General features: G+C 44.1%; 1 protein-coding gene across 3 annotated transcripts in view; it reads left to right on the top strand.

Moving 5' to 3' along the window:
- The window catches only part of NBEAL2 (neurobeachin like 2), a 408,006-nt gene that overhangs the window by 210,886 nt on the left and 174,951 nt on the right, over window positions 1-22,169 (top strand). For all 3 annotated transcript variants that reach the window (XM_033931896.1, XM_033931894.1, XM_033931895.1), the window contains 3 exons: window positions 10,430-10,513; window positions 17,205-17,303; window positions 18,702-19,276. In XM_033931896.1, the coding sequence (XP_033787787.1) occupies window positions 10,430-10,513; window positions 17,205-17,303; window positions 18,702-19,276 (758 nt within the window). The remainder of the gene's footprint in view (window positions 1-10,429; window positions 10,514-17,204; window positions 17,304-18,701; window positions 19,277-22,169) is intronic.

The raw sequence follows: 22,169 nt of genomic DNA, 5'->3' as shown, positions 1-22,169 counted from the left end.
TGGGGAGCTTTTCAGTCAGAGCTAGTCAGGGAGGAGCTGACTTCTTTCAGTGGATCTTTTACAAAAAGCATAAACTGCAAAAGTCTTAAGTGCCTAGTGCTGGGCTCGGTTTTTTTCAGCTGAAAATGAGACCTGAGCTTTTAAAAAAGGAAAATGCACCACATGAAATGCAATGGCTGAGAGGTGATGGGGCTAGCTAGATGGTGCCTCATATTATCCTTTTATGTAATGCATTCATTTCAGATTGGGAGAAACTGTTGCCCGCACCTTGTTTGTCTGGCTTGGTTGCTTTTTGCAAAAGATTAAATCTTTTTCTTGCTCGTCTGGTGTTCGTTGAGAGTTCTGTGTGCTTGTCCAGCTCTGCAATGATGCTCCATTTCTACTTTTTTTAAAAAAAAGGGGGGGGGGACTGCCTCACATAAAGTGCATCAATTCAGTAATGCGGCTTTTGCCACTCCTGGGAGGGGCATACTGTCTCTTCAGCCTTGTATCCTGAGTCACTGAGGTAGGAAAGGAGAGTTACCTACAGCTGCTACTGGTTGACTAGGAACTAAGGGCTAGATTCACTAACCTCATCGATCCGATCCATGGCCGGGCGGGCGATTCACAACTCGTCCTCATGCAAATCACGGCGATATATATTAGAATTTTGGAAATCAATCTGGAATCAAATTAATTCCCTATTAGAAAATCATGTGGCATTATCATATGACACAGTTTTATTTGGTATAGAAATGAGGGCTAAGAAACAAATCTCATCTAATAATAACAAGTTATTGCTAATTTTAACTGGAGTTGCCATTCAACAGATCACTTACAATTGGAAGAATTGGAATAGACTTAATTATTGTTTTTGGTGGAACTCTGTATGCCATATATATAAAATGGAAAGGACACTAGCTGTCCAAAAAGGAAATTATAACAAATTTCAAGATGTGTGGAGACCATTAATAGATTATTGTAAAGATTAAAAATATTCTTCCCTGTATAAAATTTTAAGACATTAAGGGGGGGAGGGGGGTGGGTATTTTTGATTATAATTGAAACAAATCATTTTCATAAATAAATAAGGGAGGGGGGTAATATTTTATAATATGATGATCAATTATAGGATTTCAAGTGTATTTGAATGCTTAATTGATAAATGTCAATATTGTACTTGATTTAAGATTTGAAATGAATAAAGATTAAAAAAAAAAAAAAAAATCACGGCGATCACTGGCACGCCCCACACTGATCACTGCACAGCGATCCTGACCCATGCACAGACCATCTTCTTTGCCTGCAGATAGTCTGCGCATGCTCTCCGCGCAAGGAAAGAAGGGAGGGGGGGGGGCTTAAAAAGAACACGCTGCAAGGGGGGGGGCTTGTACAACATTTTATTGATCTCATGCCGAAGTGTGGCACCCTACATTAACCCTTTCAGGACCATAAGGATCGTAGGCCAATTTTTGTGGTTTTGACGACATTTTTATGGTAAAAAGGGCTTGCAGATGCCAAAAAATTGATTTTTTTTGTGAAATATCATTATTTTTTTAAAAAAAAATCACACTTCTGGCTTATGGACAGTGTGGCAAGTGAATCTTCTCGTCAATCTGGCAACGACGCTAATGAATGAATGTCGGAACCAGTTTGTTTACATAAAGGCAGTATCCTATGGAATCCGTACATATCAAATTTAGAACTGTAGACTATCCCAATCAAAATTTATAGGATTTTAAAGTTATGGGACAAATATGTCCCTTGGTCCTGAAAGGGTTAACCCCTTTTCGGAGTTTGCAGGAAAACAGTGCAGCCCTGCTTTTAACCCTTTCAGGACCATAAGGATCGTAGGCCAATTTTTGTGGTTTTGACGACATTTTTATGGTAAAAAGGGCTTGCAGATGCCAAAAAATTGATTTTTTTTGTGAAATATCATTATTTTTTTTAAAAAAAATCACACTTCTGGCTTATGGACAGTGTGGCAAGTGAATCTTCTCGTCAATCTGGCAACGACGCTAATGAATGAATGTCGGAACCAGTTTGTTTACATAAAGGCAGTATCCTATGGAATCCGTACATATCAAATTTAGAACTGTAGACTATCCCAATCAAAATTTATAGGATTTTAAAGTTATGGGACAAATATGTCCCTTGGTCCTGAAAGGGTTAACCCAAGGGTTAAAACCACAGGTTCACAGGGTGGCAGAGAGGTCGGGACACGATCGGTGTCCTTGGTGAATCTAGCCCCATCCCAACACACACACACATATACAGGGTGGGCCGCGGAAAAGCAGCCTGCCTCCAGCGATAGTATGACAAGAGGAACGAGCATGTGGATTGTTTTTATTCACTTACCCACAAGTTGCCTCGTGCATTGCCTCAATCGACCCGCTTTGCACATAGCCTTCCACAGTCGCTATTTGCTGTTCCGGGGAGAACATCATCTTTCTGGCACCGGTATTAGAGGCGGGCTACTTTTCTGTGGCCCACCCTGTACTGGTAAGAATTTCAAATTTAAAGTTGCACTGTTTCACAAAAAGGGAAAAAAAAATCCTGCCAAACAAAAGCATAATAGGAGAACAAAAATAATTTTCACACGCAGATCTCAATGTTTAACATTAGGCCCATTGCTAAAATTTGGCACAGACAGTGCAGCAGTAACATTCCCCCAGTCCCTAAGCTGAACTCTGTAAGGCATTTGTAGGTCTTGGTTTGCTGTTTATCCCAGGACAATCAGGCAGCATATTCTTGACTGATGGGTGACGGCACCGACGGAGCCCCGGTACGGACAATTTTAGAGTGATTGCACTCTAAGAACTTAGAAAGTTCTAGCTAGGCCGCACCGCGCGTGCGCGAGTGCCTTCCCGCCCGACGAAGGTGCGCAGTCCCCAGTTTCTTAGTTTCCGCGGAGCTAAGAAGACGCGTGTTTTCCAACGGCTGTTGGAAAATCATTTTTTCGCCTTCCCGCTCGCGTTTTTTTCCTCGTGAAACTCTTCACGTTCTTTTTTCTTTATTATTCTTTTCTTGATTTAATTTTTTTTTTTTTAAAAAGTCTATTTTTTTTTTACTTTTTTCGGTCGGCCCCAGCGGGGCCTGTTGGCACCATCGAAGCCTCGAGCTTCGATTTTTCTACTGCCGTTTTTCCCTTCATGCCCCCTTCACCGGGTTTTAAAAAGTGTCAGCGGTGTGCACGCCCTATTTCTTTATCCGACCCGCACAAGTGGTGCCTTCAGTGCTTGGGTCCGGACCATAGGGCTGGAACGTGCACCCACTGTGCTTCTCTTCAAAAGAGAACTTTGAAGAATTGCCAGATTCAACAGCAACTTCTTTTTGGTGCCGCTATGGAAGTTCCACCGGCATCGACCCCGGCATCGGCAACTTCCTCCAAGTCGGCACCGGCGGTTTTGACACCGCAAGATACATCTTCGGTGTCGCACTCCACAGGTAAGCCAGCTAAGAAGCCATCCCCTACAGTTCTCGGCCCGCCAGTCGAACATGCAGTGAGCCAAGTCCTGCAGACTGCGCGCCGGCCCCATAAACGCTCCGCTCCCATAGAAGTGACTGCCTCTTCATCGGCATCGACTTTGCCTGAGCGTCGAGCTGTACCGAGCAAGAAAAAAGCGGTACCGGTGCCATCGGGACCATATCTGGATGAGCGCATAGCATCCATCCTCCAGGTCCAGCTTAAGGAGCAATTACAACACCTGCTCCCGGCTCTGCTAACTCCGAACCTTCCAGTGTCAGTACCTACTGAGCCTACGGTACCGATCGTCGACCAACCTATTTTGTCGGCATCGACGTTATCGGCACCGCTTAAATCTGTCTCTTCTATGTCTATGCCTATTTTGTCAGCAGAGCCAAAGTCTCTTCGTCGAGCTGTTCACTCAGTCTCTGATCCGGTACCGCTCTCTGACACCCGTACCGCTTTACATTCACCTGGTACGGTGTCGATGCGTTCCGGCAAATTGGTACGTAAAACCAAGCATACCGATTCCTCTACTCCTCTATCTCAGGGCCGTCTTCCATCGGTACGTGACCCTGATTTATGGGATGATTCCGAGGAGAGGATTTTTCATCGGATGAGGCTGTCCCATCGGTGCAGGATCCTGCTAGTAAGCCAGAGCACTCTTCCTTCACTAAATTTCTTAAGGAGATGTCAGACACCCTTTCTCTCCCATTAGAGTCTGATTCTAAAAAGTCCAAGGCATTCCTTGATGCTTTGGACTTTGATCAACCTCCCAAAGAATTTTTGAAGTTACCCCTTAACGATATTTTAAGGGAAACTTTTTATAAAAATCTGGAGACTCCTCTTACCATCCCAGGAGCTCCAAGGAAATTGGAATCACTTTATAAAGTTATTCCCATTCCAGGGTTTGACAAACCTCAGCTGCCACACAAATCTTTGCTGGTGGAGTCAACCCTGAAGACATCTGCAGGCTCAAGTGTGTATGCCTCTGTCCCTCCTGGCAGAGAAGGCAAGGCTATGGACAAATTCGGTAAACGACTTTACCAGAATGCTATGTTGGCCAACTGTTCAGGTAACTATGCTTTTCACTTCTCCTTTTACCTGAAACATCTTATTCAGCAAATGGCCACTTTTCAAAAATATATACCAGACCGCAAGCTTTCTGCTTTTCAGCAATGCACTGCCAGTCTCTTTCAGCTCAGGAAGTTCATGGTCCAATCCATCTATGACACTTTTGAACTGACATCCCGAGCTACTGCAATGTCTGTAGCGATGAGACGATTAGCATGGCTGCGCGTCTCAGAGCTTGATGTTAACAACCAGGACCGCCTAGCCAATACTCCTTGCCTGGGTGACAAGCTGTTTGGAGAATCTCTGGATACCACCACCCAGAAGCTTTCCGCTCATGAGACGAGGTGGGATACCTTATTGAAAACCAAAAAAAAGCCCCCTCCTGCTCGTCCTTTTAGACAGCAGACGTCCTATCAGCGTCATTTCTCTGCTCGGCCGATTCAGCCTCATCCTCCCCAGCCTCGGAGGCAGCGGCAACAGCAGCATCAACAGGCTCTCCAACAGCAGCCGCCTGCAGTAAAGCCTATTACTCAGCCTAAACCAACTCAGCCCTTTTGACTCTCTTTTCCAGGGCATCGCCAGTCTTCCTCCCTCCTGTCCTCTTCCACAACCTATCGGAGGTCGCCTCCAATTTTTTCTGGGCCGATGGGAGGTAATTACCACCGATCAATGGGTGCTCTCTATCATCGCCCACGGCTACTCTCTCAATTTTCAGACTTCTCCCCCGTAAAACCTCCCAAAAGAGTCTGCTTCCAACAGGTCTCAATCCCTCCTTCTCACTCAAGAGGTTCAATCCCTCCTCCTTCTCAATGCCATCGAAGAAGTTCCTCCAGATCAGCGAGGTCAGGGATTTTTCTCCCGGTACTTTCTAGTTCCCAAAAAGACCGGAGACCTCAGACCCATATTAGATCTCAGAGATCTCAACAAATGTTTGGTCAAGGAGAAGTTCAAAATGCTTTCTCTTGCCACCCTCTACCCTCTTCTCACTCAGGGCGACTGGCTATGCTCCCTCGATCTAAAAGAGGCCTACACTCATATTCCTATCCATCTGGCATCAAGACAATATCTACGCTTTCTCATCAATCAAAATCATTATCAGTACAAAGTGCTACCCTTCGGCCTGGCCTCCTCTCCCAGGGTATTCACCAAGTGTCTGATTGTGGTAGCAGCCTATCTCCGCTCTCACAATTTTCAAGTCTTCCCTTATCTGGACGACTGGCTGATCAAGGCTCATTCTCCTCAGGAAGTTCTGCTTGCCACCAACCAGACCATTCAATTTCTTCAACTGTTGGTGTTTCGAAATCAATCTACCCAAGTCGCAACTCATTCCAACCCAGCGACTTCAATTCATTGGCGCCATTCTGGACACTGTTCTCATGAGGGCGTTTCTTCCATCCAACCGCCTTCAGACCATCCTTCATCTCTGTCTGCAGGTGTTTCAACAGATTACCATCTCTGCAAATCACATGATGGTACTCTTGGGGCATATGGCATCGACAGTGCATGTCACCCCCTTCGCACGTCTTCACCTGCGCATTCCTCAATGGACCCTAGCAACCCAGTGGTCCCAAGCGACGGATCCTTGCTCAAAACACATATCTGTAGCATCGTCTCTTCAACAGTCGCTTCTTTGGTGGTTGAAATCTTCAAATCTATCCAGAGGTCTACTGTTCCACCTACCTCCTCATCATCTAATTATCACCACAGACGCATCCCCCTATGCCTGGGGAGCTCACTTGAACGAATTCCAAACTCAGGGGTTTTGGACTGCACAGGAAAAGAAGCATCACATCAACTTCCTGGAGCTCCAAGCAATGTTTTATGCCCTTAAGACATTCCAACATCTTCTCTTTCCTCAAGTACTACTCCTTTGCATAGACAACCAAGTGGCGATGTACTACATCAACAAACAGGGGGGCACAGGCTCTCACCTGTTGTGTCAGGAAGCGCAACGGATTTGGTCTTGGGCGACAGCTCGTCATTTATTCTTGAAAGCTGTCTACATTCAAGGGGAGCAGAATTCCTTAGCAGACAATCTCAGCAGAATTCTCCAACCTCACGAATGGACTCTCGATCCCATGACACTCCAGTCCATTTTCGCTCAATGGGGCACTCCTCAGGTGGACCTTTTTGCAGCTCCTCACAATCATCAACTGCCCCTGTTTTGCTCCAGACTCTACTCCCCTCACCGTCTGGCACCCGATGCATTTCTCCTGGATTGGACCAATCTCTTTCTCTATGCATTTCCTCCTCTACCTCTCATGCTGCGAACATTGTTCAAGCTCAGGAGGGAACAAGCCACCATGATTCTCATCGCTCCACGGTGGCCCAGGCAACACTGGTTCTCCCTTCTACTTCAACTCAGTTCCAGGGAGCCCATACTTCTTCCACTGTTTCCGTCACTGCTTACTCAGCATCAACAGTCCCTTCTACATCCCAACTTACAGTCTCTGCACCTGACAGCTTGGTATCTCTCGGGCTAACTTCGGCTCACTCACTACTTTCTCAGCCTGTCCGTTCTATCATTGATGCTTCCAGGAAACCGACCACCCTTCAGTGTTATCAACAGAAATGGTCTCGGTTTTCTTCCTGGTGCCTCTTACATCACTTTAATCCCATGTCTCTAGCAGTGGGACTGATGTTGGACTATCTTCTTTCCTTGTCTGACTCTGGTCTCAAATCTACTTCTATCAGAGTTCATCTCAGTGCCATTGCTGCCTTTCATGAGCCAATTCATGGAAAACCCCTCTCTGCTCATCCTTTGGTTTCCAGGTTCATGAGGGACTTTTTAAATGTGAAACCACCTCTCAGGCCCCCTCCTGTGGTCTGGGATCTCAATGTAGTTCTTTGCGCTTTAATGAAGCCTCCTTTTGAACCTTTGGCCACAGCACATTTCAAATTTCTCACTTGGAAAGTGGTCTTCCTGATAGCTCTCACCTCTGCCTGGAGGGTCAGTGAGTTACATGCACTAGTGGCCGATCCACCTTTCACTATTTTTCACCATGATAAGGTGGTTCTGCGTACACACCCTAAGTTTCTCCCTAAGGTTGTGTCTGACTTTCACCTTAACCAGTCCATTGTCCTACCTGTCTTTTTCCCGAAGCCTCATTCTTATCCAGGTGAACAGGCTTTACATACCTTGGACTGCAAACGTGCTTTGGCTTACTATCTCGAACGCACTAAGCCTCACAGATCTTCTCCTCAACTTTTTTTGGCCTTTGACCCTAACAAGATGGATCATCCTGTATCTAAACGCACTTTATCTAATTGGCTTGCTGCTTGCGTTTCATTTTGTTATGCTCAGTTGGGCCTGACACTGGAAGGTTCTGTCACGGGCCACAAAGTTAGAGCTATGGCAGCGTCTGTAGCTTTCCTCCGCTCCACTTCCATTGAGGAAATCTGCAAGGCTGCTACTTGGTCCTCAGTTCATACTTTTACATCTCACTATTGTCTGGATGCATTCTCCAGACGGGATGGACACTTCGGCCAATCTGTTTTACAAAATCTTTTTTCCTAATGGCCAACCTGGGGAGCTCACTTGAACGAATCCCACTTTTTGTTAGCTTGGAGGTCACCCATCAGTCAAGAATATGCTGCCTGCTTGTCCTGGGATAAAGCACAGTTACTTACCATAACAGGTGTTATCCAGGGACAGCAGGCAGATCTTCTTGCGTCCCTCCCACCTCCCCGGGTTGGCTTCTTAGCTGGCTTATCCTAACTGGGGACCGCGCGCCTTCGTTGGGCAGGAAGGCACTCGCGCACTCGCGGTGCGGCCTAGCTAGAACTTTCTAAGTTCTTAGAGTGCAATCACTCTAAAATTGTCCATACTGGGGCTCCGTCGGTGCCGTCACCCATCAGTCAAGAATATCTGCCTGCTGTCCCTGGATAACACCTGTTACGGTAAGCAACTGTGCTTTCCCTCCATTCCATGCTACAATTCTACAACATTATGTATTTTAATGGGGAAAAAAAAACTACTGCCTACTATCTCCAAAAGGCCATCAAAAGTGGTTTACAACATTCAAAATAAAACTTAAAGAAATACAGTGAACAGTCTCCTACGACCCCCTGCATTTCTCAGCAGCAGGAAGAAAGGCACAGTCCCCAAATGCAAAGTCCTTCTGTACCTCCTCCTCACAATCTGCTCTTATTTTAGTATCTGTAAATTTACAGATGACAAACAAAACAAACTGTTCAGTTGCCTTATGTAGTCGTCACTCCTTTTTCCAGATTATTTAGAAAACATTAGCCTCCAACAGGTTCCTGGGGCACTCCACTGTTTACTTTTCTCCACAGAGAAAACTGACCACTTAGCTTTACTCTCCAATTCCTGTCATTTAATTAGCAACCAGTCAACAATAGGGCAGGGTTTAAGATTTTGGTGCCCTTAAGGCAGGACTGGAGAAAATGGAAATGTGTATGTCATGGCGGTACCCCTTTGAAGCACATTGGTCCTGAAGCAAAGGGAAGCAAGCCTTAGCCTGGGTTGTGAGGCCTTCAAATCTAGCCCAGGAATAGGGTATTGCCTCCTGTCACACGACTTTTTAATTTTTTCTGAATTCTCTCATGGAGAACTTTATCAAATGCCTTCTAAAAACGTAAGTTCACTGTTTCGACCAGCTTACCTTTACTCACATGTTATCACCTTAAAAACATATCTTGAGTGGGAAAGATCCTCTCCCAGGGCTTCTTAAAATGGATAGTATCAGAAAACCAAGCAGTCTTCCTGAAGATCACCGCTTTTGGACTTGGGGTGTATGCTGAGCATTTGATCAAAGAGCATGCCTTGGTGTTTCTGTTCTTTCTAACAATGTCATGGGCAACATCAAACTCAACAGCATCTTGGTCCTATAAAATATAAGGGAGCAAAGTGCATGAGAGTGTGTTTAAACAATGTTATGATTTTAAGCTTATTCTCCTCAGTCTCTTTGTATTTCTTTTGAGTTGATACAAGGAAGAAAATTTGTGAATTTCTTTTCTTTTTTAACATGTTTAATTCTTAATTCTTATGTTTTTAAGGACAGGAAAAGTGGAGTATTAGACGAGTTCCTATATCTTACAGAGCTATTGCAGCATTGTTTCTTGGCCTTTCCAGTGCATTTTTTTTCTAGCAAAAAAGACGCTGGTACTCAAATTCCAGTCATCATCAGAAGCACACAAATCGTCGTGCTTCCATCATTTTATCCCCTTAGGACCCCTGAGGAAGGCTTTGATAAGCCGAAACACGGACTGTGTTGGGTCCGCATCGCATCCCATGTCAGTCACTCTGTGTAGTGGAGATTGTTCTTTTCTTTTCTGTTATCTAATTTTAAATAAATGCCTTGTCGAGATCATTGGAATCCACAGTCTCTTGCCCCCTTTTTTTTTTGTCTTGGTACTCAAATACCAGGCCATTTTTCAAGAGTGGGGTGATCAGTGAGGGATAGGGTTACCAGAAGTCTGAATTTCCATGGACATGTCCGCCTTTTCAAGGACATATCCGGGGGGTTCGGACGGCTTTTCAAAACCCAACGCTTTGGGTTTTGGAAAAGCTTCCAGCTAGCAGCGACGTTGGGATGGCATCTGTGCAAGTGCGGATGGAACACGGTCTGAAAGACAATCCAATTACCTTCTCAAATGATGTAAAAACATAGGCAACGGAATCTTTGGGAAGATTGTACCAAAACCAGATCGGAACAGAAGGCTCTATTTGTGATTTTTTATAAACAGTTGTACAGAATATTGTCCCTCTTTATACTTTAATAAAAAGATTTAAATATAAAATCATAAATGTTTGAGGCTTGTGCAAATGAGGACAGATTCTGCGGGGATGGGATGGAGATGGGGACAGCTTGCGGGAACAGGGTGGGGACGGGAAAAAACTTTGTCCCTATGTCATTATCTACTCAGCACCTCTCTTATCTTTTCTAGGTCTTTGACACTGGCTCCGACTCCATCACAGTGCATGCCATAGGAGTGCTGACTTCAATTATGAGCAACTCTCCTTCAGTCAAGGTAATGCCAGCCTCACACTGGGCGATGTAAGACCGCGGTACGTGCTAATGAAAAACCAGAAGCAGAATTGTGGAATGCAGATTATGCTTGGGAAAGGAAGGATGCGAAAAGATCAGTGATATATACTTGCAAGCTTATGCATCAATATAGAATAAGACAGATTGTAAAATCAAATTTTCCTATGGCCGTGCCTATGACATTTGCTTAATTTCCTTTCAATAATGCATCAAAGTAAGTACAATCATGTTACAAATTTAATAAAAATTTGATATACCGTCTATCAGTCTTCTAAGTTGGTACATAATAAAAAAAAGTAAAATAGGGTGACATACATTAAAATATACAGGACCTACTAGAAAGATAGGATTATGTTAAAGAAGTACATTATATTACAATACAATACTATAATACAATAAATCAATTTCTAGACCGCATTACCAAATAGTTCTATGCGGTTTACAAAAGATTAATAATAAACACAAAGGATGGAGAAATTAGTTGCCAATGAATTTATTGAAAAGATGGGTTTTCAGCTGCGTTTTAAATTGAAGATAAGAGTGGGACGTTAGGAACAAGTTCTTAGTCTCTATCATACAAAGCAGCTTGAAAAGAGAGTTTGCGCTCGTGGAATTTTATGTACTGTATTTGCATCCACTAACTGAAGGGAAAACGAATAAGGCGTGGGTTTTTCTTGAATTCTTGTGAGTAGAAAAAACAAATGAATCAGTCAAATATTGTGGGGCCATATAGGGAAAAGAGAGCCTTAGGGGGGGAAATACAAAAGGCAAATACCAAGGCAGAAATGAAGATAAACGTTTCATAAGATAAGTGCATTAGAGGTTGAACGCATCTTTAAAAAGAAACGTTTTTAGTTTTCCTTTGAAACGATCTAGCATGTTATTTAAAGAGGTTAAAGTCATAAACAATAAGATTTAAAATTGAGAGAAATAGAAATTAAATGAGACTTATTGCCTGCTGTTCTCAGCTGAGCACTTCACCAAAGGCCCCCCCACTAAAAAAAAAGTTTTCCAATCACTTCTCGAATCTTATAATGGAGCTTTCTACTGTGATACATTCCATAGGACTAATACTAAATTTTTTAAAAAACAATGCTGATTAATGGGTGATTCTGTATTGAACTTGTGAAAGGGCCAAATGATAAACAATTTCTAATCTAGGAAGCAGAGAGCCTGGGCGGACATGGAGATAGAGTCTGTCGGAGATGCTGGAGCTCCTGGGATTAAAGCTTTATGGATGAGCAGTAAAAGTTTCAGTTTTTAAGCTGTAAGATACAGGAAACCAATGTTCTGCTTTTAATAATGCGGTTCAAAAACAGAGCACAGAAACACAATAAATGATGGCAGATAAAGACCTGCATAGTCCATCCAGTCTGCCCAACAAGACAGCCTGAGCTGCACCTGCCACTCTGTGCAGGTAATAGTCATTCATGCTGAAACACAGGCATCATGCCATTCACATATAGACGGTGTCAGGTCAAAAGCGCACCGCGACAAAGGCGTGCCCAGACAATTGAGCGCAGCGCGGAGGCATGCGCTGCTCTAAATTACTGTTTTTAGGGCTCCGACGGGGGGGGCGTGGGAAAAAGTTCAGTTTACAGTAAAATGTGGAGGGTTACAACCCCCCAAGCCCCCCATAACGCCGGCGCGATGTCTATTAAGTAAACTGGGGGGTTCCCCAACAAAAACCCCTGTCGGAGCCCCTAAAAACTGTAATTTTGTGCGGTGCGCGGCTCTGCGCTGCGCTCAATTGTCGGCGCGCGCTTTTGTCTTTCGCGCCGTTGTCTATGAACCCATATAGACAGTTATATATGATGGAACAATGTAAGTTATAACCAGACGTTTTGCTATCATTATTTATGTTTAAATAATTTTTGTTGAGCATGTTATTATCGTTAGGTGCCATGGACTCGTGTTCGAATCCTAGCGACTTGATGAACTGCGGATCTAAAAAGAAATCGGTTTGGTGCTAGCTCAGAAAGGTCCTCCAGAGTCATCCCCATGGTTGTTTTCAACGTGTCCAGCCATCTGATTGCAGGTTGTCCTCTTTACCTGGTTCTTTTGATCTTTCCGAACATGATGTCCTTCTCCGGTGATCTCTCTCCTCTGATGGTGTGACTAAAATAAGACATTCGTAACTTCCTCATTTGGGCTTCGAATGATGTAGCCGGTTTGATCTCTTCCAGAATTGATTTGTCAGTTCTTCTGGCAGTCCACGGCATGCCTAAAATCCTTCTCCAGCACCAAAGCTCAAATAAGTCAATCTTCTTTCTGTCTTGTTTCCGTGAATATAACCAATAAAATACACATGAGCCAACACCAAGTGAAATGTTCAATTTTTTTTTTTTTTTTTTACTATTTCAGGCCTCCTTACAGCCCTTGTATTTCAGGAAAGATCTGTAGGGCCTCCTCCAATGAGTACACAATGTACAGCGCCCCATCCACATAAAAGAGCATTGCAAAGAGGTGTCGCCATTTGTACTTAAGAACATAAGAAGTTGCCTCCACTGGGTCAGACCAGAGGTCCATCTCGGCCCACCAGGTCCTTGACCTGTGAAGTGAATTCTTGACCTTTATAATCTACCTCTACTTCTATAACCTACCTCTGCTGGTATCTGTACCCCTCAATCCCTTTATCCTTTAGGTACCTATCCAAACCTTCCTTAAACCCCTTTACTGTGCTCTGGCCTATCACAACCTCTGGAAGTGCGTTCCATGTGTCCACCACCCTCTGGGTAAAAAAGAACTTCCTAGCATTGGTTCTAAACCTGTCCCCTTTCAATTTCTCCGAGTGACCCCTGGTGCTCGTGGTTCCTCGCAGTTCGAAGAATCTGTCCTTATCCACTTTCTCTATGCCCTTCAGGATCTTGAAGGTTTCTATCATGTCTCCTCTAAGTCTCCTCTTCTCCAGGGAGAACAGCCCTTAATGTTCTTTTCTCTCAGGAATTTGATGAGGGGTTTCATTTCTGCTCTTCTCAATGTCACCGCGGCCAAGTTGTGATAATAATTCTATATCGTAAGAGTCCCATTGAAAATTTGATTGGGCTTGTGCTTTTGAGATCACCTTTTCCTTGTGCTTAAAATCATTAAAGTGTGCAATTATGTCTCGCTGTTTGTTTCCAAGTGCGCTCTCTTCAGGCCAGTGCATTCTGGGGGCACCTGAGCCGTTGCATCTGATAGCAACATGCTTGCTATCTGTTGGAGTACTTGTTCACAGTTCAGTCAGCCGACTCGGGAATCCCCTGTATTCGAACACTGGAGTCATGCCCTCTATTCTCCAAATCTTCGAGTTTATTTAGGATGAAAGTCTGATGTGTTAGTACATTAGTTCGATTATCCACTTCCACCAGCATTTCATGGTGTTCTTCAGTACGCTTTTCTGTATCGCTTACCCGATGGCCCAACTCTGCTATCTCTCCACGGAGATCCGCTGCTAGTGTTAATTCATCTTTCAGTGTTTTAAGGTCTGCTTTTATTTCTTGCAATATTTAACAGACCTTAGCAATAGGGTCAATTAGGCTGGATGTAGTGCTCAATATTGCATTCACCACAGCCGGGTCCAGTGACACAGATCGGTGTTCGCCCCTCTTCACCATCTTACCAGGCTCTAGGGTATGTGGATGAAATGCAGATTCTTTCAAATTCCGACAACGGAGCTGTGACATAGCTCCTTCAGATAGGAGAGAGCACCAAACTCTGTCCAATACACGTGGGTTGTCTCGTGTTGTCACTAAATTTAACTGCTGATGGATCATGATTTATTGCAGAGGCATGTGGAGCAAAGAGCTCAGTTGTCCATTTCGGCTGGTGATGTCATTTCCCCCAATACAATAGTTATGGTACTTGAGAGGACCTCAGAGGTTTCGACGGCGTATAAAGGTCTAGCATGTCCATTAACGATTCTGGACCATTTTGTCTAAGGACATCGACAATCAAACATAGAGATTTAAATTTAGCCCTGTGAGGTACCGGTAGCTGGTGTAGTTTGTGCAGGAAGGGTATGATGTCTCATCTCTTGCAACTTCCTATCAGTCATGTTGCAGTATTCTGAATTAGTTGCAGCTGATGCAAACTCTTTTTGGTTAGACCAGTGTATAGGCCATTGCAGTAGTCTAGTTGTGATGTCATCATGGAATGGACCACTGTGGTCTTTTCAATATATGAAGAGAGATTTTGTGGCTGCCAAATTTTAAAGGTTGTTTGAATTTACAGGATCAGAGTCAGCGATGAGTATAGTAGTATCCCGAGATTCCTGACTTGTGATTTTAGCTACTACTACTACTTTTAATTATTTCTATAGCTCAGATGAACTCAGCGCTGTACATTAAACACGCAATAGACAGTCCCTGCTTGAAAGAGCTTACAATCTAATTATGACAGACACACAAGAAAAAAGGGAATTACAAAAGGAACGATGAGGCGGATACAGTAGGGGACTATAGAGGAACGACAAATCTTTGAGTGCTTTTCAAGTGGGTTGGGTTAGGACTTAAATACAATTTTTTTTAAAAATGGGCTTTAAGCACAGATTTGAATGCTGCCAGACATGGAGCCCAATGTACCAAATCAGACAGGTGGTCCTAGGCATACCTAGCATTCTGTTTGCTTTTTTAGTCACTGGCTTTTGCCATCTGTGGGATACAGCCATAGAAGTCTGTCTGACACTGGCCTTAAATCCCACCAGAAAAACCCTATAGGAGGGAAAGCAGAACCAAAAGTGTAGAAAAAAGCTCACTCCCTAAAAACAGAACTATCAAGGGAAAGATGGTTACACCATCATAAATAACATAATATAACACAAACAGTAAAAAATAAAAAGTATATCAGATCAATCTGTTATTCACGTAATCAAAATATGAACCGCTCTGAATTTACGATGACCGTTCCTGAGGATTGGGAAGGATCCTGAAACAGGGTGCCTTGTTGAGCAGCATAGCCATCAACTAAAACAAAACTGAGTTGGAAAATTGGAGATAAATACAAGATTCAAACCAGGTAAGTTTAGCTCTCTCTTGCATTTTTGAATTTGCAGCTTTTAATATGTTTTACGGATCAGTTTATTTCCAATTAGCATTTTTAGCCACGTATCTTTACCATAGGATTTCATGGCATAGTTTTTAATGGAAAACATGGCAAATAACATATGAAAAAGTTATTCGTGATTTTTCTGTATTCATGGGTCTGTTAATCCCTTATCACCGCAAATATCCCAGTATAGCAACGCTTATGTTCTTATGTTTCATTGAACCGATACTAATGGTTTATATTCCAATTAATTAAATAACAGATTGATTTGATATACTTTTTTTTTTTTTTTTACTGTTTGTTTATGTTATGTTTGTTGAACCTTGGTGGTGTTTGTGATATTATGACCTTCTCTCCCTTGATAGCTCTTCTTTTTTAGTGCGATGCTTTTCTGGTTTCTTCCCAATCGCCCTAGATTTGTTTTGATCTCCTATACCCACACACTTCTAAAGCGCCCATGCCTGCCTGAGAAAGTCCTTAACCCCTACTTGTCCTGGGTGTCTGTTGACTAGATTGTGAGCTCTACTGATAAGGTACCGTCTCTTGAATGTTTTAATGTGTATCACTGTGTACGCCTAGCAGGATTATAGAAATAATAAATAGTACCATGTTTCCCCGAAAATAAGACAGTGTCATATATTAATTTTGGGTCCAAAAAATGCATTAGGGCTTATTTTTGGGGGATGTCTTACTGTTTTTCTTGTACAACAATCATCTCTCCCTTCCTCTTCTCCACCACAATTCTTCCTCTTTCCTTCCCCACCCCCCAATGTGCAGCATCTTTCCTCCCCGAAAATAAGCCCTACCATGATTTTTAAAGATGTTCCTAATATAAGCCCGACCCCAAAAATAAGCCCTAGTTAAGATCAACCCATGAAGCCCCATCCCAAATGTCCCTGACACTCCTCAATTCCATCCCTGACACTAGTGCTTCCCAATTCACTGAAAAAAATCGGACTTGTCAATTCAGCGACCCCACCCCCACCCCGGTGAGAGCTGACATACCTCCGCTAAGGCCTCCAAAAGCAACAGCGGTATCAACGCTTTCTCCCCCCACCATGTGTAGCATCTTTCCTCCCCTCTCACCCTGTGCAGTAGAACCCCACCAACCGTCCCACCATGAGACTGATATACCATACCTCCGAGGCCTCCAAAAACAGCAGTGGCGGCAGCGCTCTGAACAGGCTGCTTCATGGCCTTCCCCACCAGGGCCTTCCCTCGGCCGTATCGCTGAGGTACGGTATGTCAGTCTCACGGTAGGAGGGTTGGTGGGGTTCTACTGCATAGGGGGATGGGTGATAGGGGAGGAAAGATGCTACACATGGTGGGGGGAAAAAGCGTTGATACCGCTGCTGCTTTTGGAGCACTAGTGTCAGGGATGAAGTTGGGGGAGTGTCGGGGACATTTGGGGGGGGCTTCATGGGTCGATCTTAACTAGGGCTTATTTTTGGGATCGGGCTTATATTAGGAATATCTTTAAAAATCATGCTAGGGCTTATTTTCGGGATAGGGGCTTATTTTCAGGGAAACAGATTAGTAGTAAAGTAGCTGTGATTGAAATTAATCCTGTGTTCCCTCCCTCCCCGATCCTCCAAGTTTTTATGTAATTGTACTGTTCACATTGTGGTTAAGGTTTCTCTGTTTTGTAGGAAGTTTTTAAAGAGCGGATTGGTTACTCCCACCTGTACGAAGTTTTGAAGAGCCAAAGCCAGCCCACCAAGCGCCTGCTGCAAGAGCTTCTGAACATGGTAAGGAAAGAGCAGTCCAGCTGGGTGGGCCCTTGCTGCTAAGGCCAACCTGTTAAAAGAGTGACGGCAGTGACACCAATACCCTTCTCCCCACACAGAGCCAGAGAGAAATAAAAACCACATTGTTCCTGGCTCCATGCTACATTGATCATCACAGGTCTGTTCTTCTTGTGCTGCTGATGCCCTCCAAAGTGACAGACTGGGTCAGGAACTGGTTGAGTGGGAATTGTGGGAATTGTGGTCCATGTAGATCGCTCTGAGGGAAATGATGTTGGTAGTGGCGTGCCTCAAGGTTCTATTCTTGGGCCTGTTCTTTTTAACACTTTTGTAAGCGATATTGCTCAAGGGCTGACTGGTAAGGTTTGCCTCTTTGCGGGCGATGCCAAAATTTGCAATAGAGCAGACACCTTCTAAAGCGCCCATGCCTGCCTGAGAAACTCCTTAACCCCTACTTGTCCTGGGTGTCTGTTGACTAGATTGTGAGCGCTACTGAGAAGGTACCGTTTATTTTCTTATTTTTCTCATCTATCTCTATTTTTATTTCTTCATTACTCTACTAATTGTCATTTTCCCAGGTACTTTAGTTAGATTGTGAGCCTTCGGGACAGTAAGGGAATTTCTAAGTACCTATCTTACTTATAATTTTAATGCACCCTATTGTCTATTTTCTGTAAACCGCTTAGAATCCTAACGGAATTTAGCGGTATATAAGAAATAAATTACATTACATTTACACCCCTGAAGGTGTGGCAAACATGAGGAAGGACCTATTGAAGAATGGTCAGAAATTTGGCAGCTAAGATTTAATGCTAAGAAATGCAAAATTATGCATTTGAACTGCAAAAACTCAAGGGGATGGTACAGTTTAGGGAGTGAAGAATATTTATGCTCAAATGAGAAGTGGGATTTAGGTGTGATAGTATGTGGTGATCTTAAGGTGGCCAAACAGGTTGAAAAGGTGATGATGAAAGCTAGAAGGATTCTAGGGGTGCATAGGAAGAGGTATGGCCAGTAGGAAAAAGGAGATATTGATGCCCCTGTATAAGACTCTGGTGAGACTGACCTAGTCAGCAAATCTCCCTTCTTTAAGATGCAGACTCATTCAAAGTTGGCTTAATCTCTGTTTTTGTCTTCCAAAATGTTCCTGTACTGCACTGAGATTGACCTCTGTCCCTTGATTGTCCTCCATGTCTCTTAAAGAGTTTCCACTGCTCCCATGTAGAACCTAATCATTATCTCTGCTTTTCCACATTCTCCTCAATGTGTGGCTCTTATGATGTCACATTGCATCTAATTCACTAGTAAAAGTAGCCAAGTGGTTCGATCCCATTCCAGCTTGCCTCTTCTGGGTCCCAAAGCTACTCATACTAATTTGTGCTTCTTTGTTTTTGTGACTAGGCCATGGAAGGGGATCACAGTTCTTTCTCAGGACAGGCCATACGCAATGAACAGCCCTTGTTGATCCTGGTCCAGTGGATTCCAGACTTTGCATCAAACGATCTTCAGATCTTTGTATCCAGTTGGCTGAGGAGGATATGTGACTCTTCTCTGCCAAGCCAGATGATATGTGTGGAAGCGGGCATGGTCAGCTGCCTCTTGGCCACCCTTTTCTCTGACCAGCAGCTGGACAGCAAGTGTGCAGAGAATCTCATCTACGTCTTGCAGTTGTTGGGCAGGTTGTCCATCCGGCCCGGGGAGCTCCGTCAGCTGATCAAGCTGCTGTGCACAGATGGTGGTGAAACTCATCCCTACTCCAGCCAAGTCATCAGGGCCATGTCTGCCATGGCAAGGAAGGAGGGACTGGAAAGGGCATTGCAGTACTTTGACCTGACGCCAAGTATGTCTGGTATCATGCTGCCTGCCATACAGAAATGGCCTGGCAGTGGCTTTGCTTTCCATTCCTGGGTTTGCCTCAATGAAGAGTCAAAGGATGGCCATGAGACATCAGGACTCAAAAGGAAACAGCTTTACAGGTATGTTCACAGCGGTAGGCTCTAGGAAGCAAAGGTTAGGTTAGAAACCAGGGGTCTAGTGTTCAGCTGCCAGTGTCGGCGTTAAACCTGGAACTTCAATACCGGGCCATGCCGGCATTGAATTTCTGTATTTATGGACCTGGTGAAACCAGAGACAGTTAAGTGCGATATTCAGCACTTAACTGGCTATGAGTTACCTCATAAAGACAGGAATGACTTTTATGTGGTTCTGTTTAACTTGGTTATTTATGTTATGTAACCAGCTTAGTGCTGACTCTTCCCCTGGAATGCTCCCCCACCCCCCTTTTCAATGGCTGGTTTTCAGTCTTGTGCTAACTGGCTAAGTGCTGCTGAAAAATAACCAGAAAGCGATTTAAATGGGCAGGAGTCATTTGTGTCTGGCTAAATCACTTTGAATGTCGACCCACAAATATCCCCTTATTCTATAACTTAGGGCCTACAGTTTTAACTCGGAAGCAGAGAATGGCCTCCGCAGATAACCGTAGGAAACCGTCTCCATGTCATTCTTTAAGAGGGTACGAATGGGCCCAGCCGCTGACCCTCAAGCCTTGCTTTGAAGAATGCTGGTGTAGAAGGACTGAGGTTGAGATAGACACTAAAGAATGACAGTTTCTGGTATCCAGAGCAGATATGATGATGTCATAATGACTCATTCCACCAATGCCTTAGAACCAACTTCATCAGTGATATCACAATGGATTCATTATCCCATACTTGGCTCACATAAGAATCGGAGTATGAATGGGCACAGCCACTGACCCTCAAGCCTTGTATTGAAGAATGCTGGTGTAGGACAGGTTGAGATAGACACTAAAGAATGACATGGGATTATATCCCGCAGTTATCCGCAGGGACGGGAACGATGATGAATTTTGTCACCATGTCATTCTCTACTCAGAAGTAACCTAAAGGAATATTTGACCCAGCATGGCATTTGTTTTCTGTTAATTATTCCAGGATAATGGTCATCTAGTAATAATATCTATGATTCCTAGATTTTCATGCATTCTCTTCTCGTTATCCATCTCTCTCAAGCACTGTCTCGTATGCTTTCAAATTCAGATTGATAATTTTCTTTCGATTAAGGCAGGGGTTCTCGGTCTAGTCCTGGAAACACACCCAGCCGGCCAGGGTTTTAGCATATGCACAATGAATATACATGAGATGCATTTGAGGCACCGCCTCCACCGTGTGTAGATTTCTCTCATGCATTTCATCGCTGAGTATCCTGAAAAGCTGAGAGGCTGGGCGTGTCCTGAGGCCTGGCTTGAGAATCACCGGATTAAGGTGATGGTTACTTTACTAATTTAGGATTTCAACACTGGTCTTTTCATGTACAGAGATTGGGCCCTTATCCATAATTTTTCAATATAGTCTAAAAATGATGCAGTCGGGGTTTATATTTACCCAGCTGTTCTCTTCCTGTTTCCTTGTACTTCTGTGAGTCTCTGTTAGTATCTACCCCGGGATTTCCCCCTTTTTTCGTATCTCATCCCTTTCCTCCACAATGGACCTGGGCTATGGGCCATAATCTGGAACCTAAAGACCACAGCTTCCTTCCCAAGGGGGGTGTGGGGTGGGAGGAGGGCTGTGAACACAGTATTCTCGGCATCGGGAGAGGACTGAGCTGGAGACTTGCAGTGCTGGCACTGAGCCACCGGGCCAGCACAGCGTCACCTGTTTTTGATCGTCTCTGTTTCTAAGTCCTCTTAAATTGTACATCTTGCTACGACAGCTGCAAGAGGTACTAATAAAATAAAGAAAATCTGCTTTTCAGCTGTCTGTAATTGTGACTGATGTCAGGGATGTTATATTCTTTTTCTACTTGGCTGGAACTTATATTGCACCCTATTGGTTCTCAGAAGATGGGGTTAATCAAAACATTTAAGCATATTTTACGTGGGTGGGTTTAGCGCCTGCGTGCGGCTTGGATGAAAATCTTCTCATGAGCTTTTGTGTTGTAATTTTACTTCTTATGTACCTGGGTGCAATGTCCGCACAGGCTTTGAATGAAGATGCTCTCTTTGGCTGCCTTTCATGTATCACAGGGATGCACACTTTCAGCTGAAATATCATGAACGTACTCAGAGCTGCTTGTTCTGCCTTCTTATGCAAATACTCTTTTAACCCTTTAATCGGCAGATGGTGAAAAGTTGTAGGAAAAAATTTTTTTTAGTGCAGGAGAGCACCAGTGCCAAGTAATAGGCATTTGGAGATGCAGATCTCCTATAAGAGCTGTAGAAAACACATGCTGCTTTTTCAGGAACAATGCCAAATAAAGGGTTATATTAAAGCAGGGGTGTCCAACCTGCGGCCCAGTGAAGTATTTTGTGCGGCCGTGGTCGAGGGCGATGCAGTGTTTTACTTTGCTGCCCCTGGGTGTTTACTGTCTTGCAGGCTCCCTCCTCTGTCTTGCTGCAGCGTTTGCGCAGCCCCAGAAACATTTTTTTCGGCCAATACGGTTACGCGGTTTATAAGTACGATGTTATGTTATGTCCATTGAGGACTTTCCACTTTTTTCGTTCTGTATTTTTCTGACAAAACTAAAAAAGTGGAAAAATCACTGGTCTGAGTACCGTATTTCCCCACAAATAGGCCAACCCTCTGCATAGATTGCACCCAGAAAACCGGAAGATAAGTCGCTCCATGGTATTAGCTGCGGCTTATCTTCCCCCCCCTCTCCCGGTACCTTTTATGGAGCCCCCTGGACGGCGGATGGCAAATCTCCAGCGGTGCAGGGCAGTCGCGATCTCTTCAGCATCCGGCCTGCCCCTGCACTGCCTGCTGAATGGCCGACGTCAGCTCTTGTGGGACACACGAGACTCACGAGAACTCACGTCAGTCACTCAGCAAGCGGTGTGGGAGCAGGCCG

This window comes from Geotrypetes seraphini, chromosome 2 (assembly GCF_902459505.1).
Source record: "Geotrypetes seraphini chromosome 2, aGeoSer1.1, whole genome shotgun sequence".
NCBI classification, from domain to species: domain Eukaryota; kingdom Metazoa; phylum Chordata; class Amphibia; order Gymnophiona; family Dermophiidae; genus Geotrypetes; species Geotrypetes seraphini.
The sequence above is the reverse complement of the archived record's forward strand: the minus strand, read 5'-3'. Positions and strand labels throughout refer to the sequence as shown.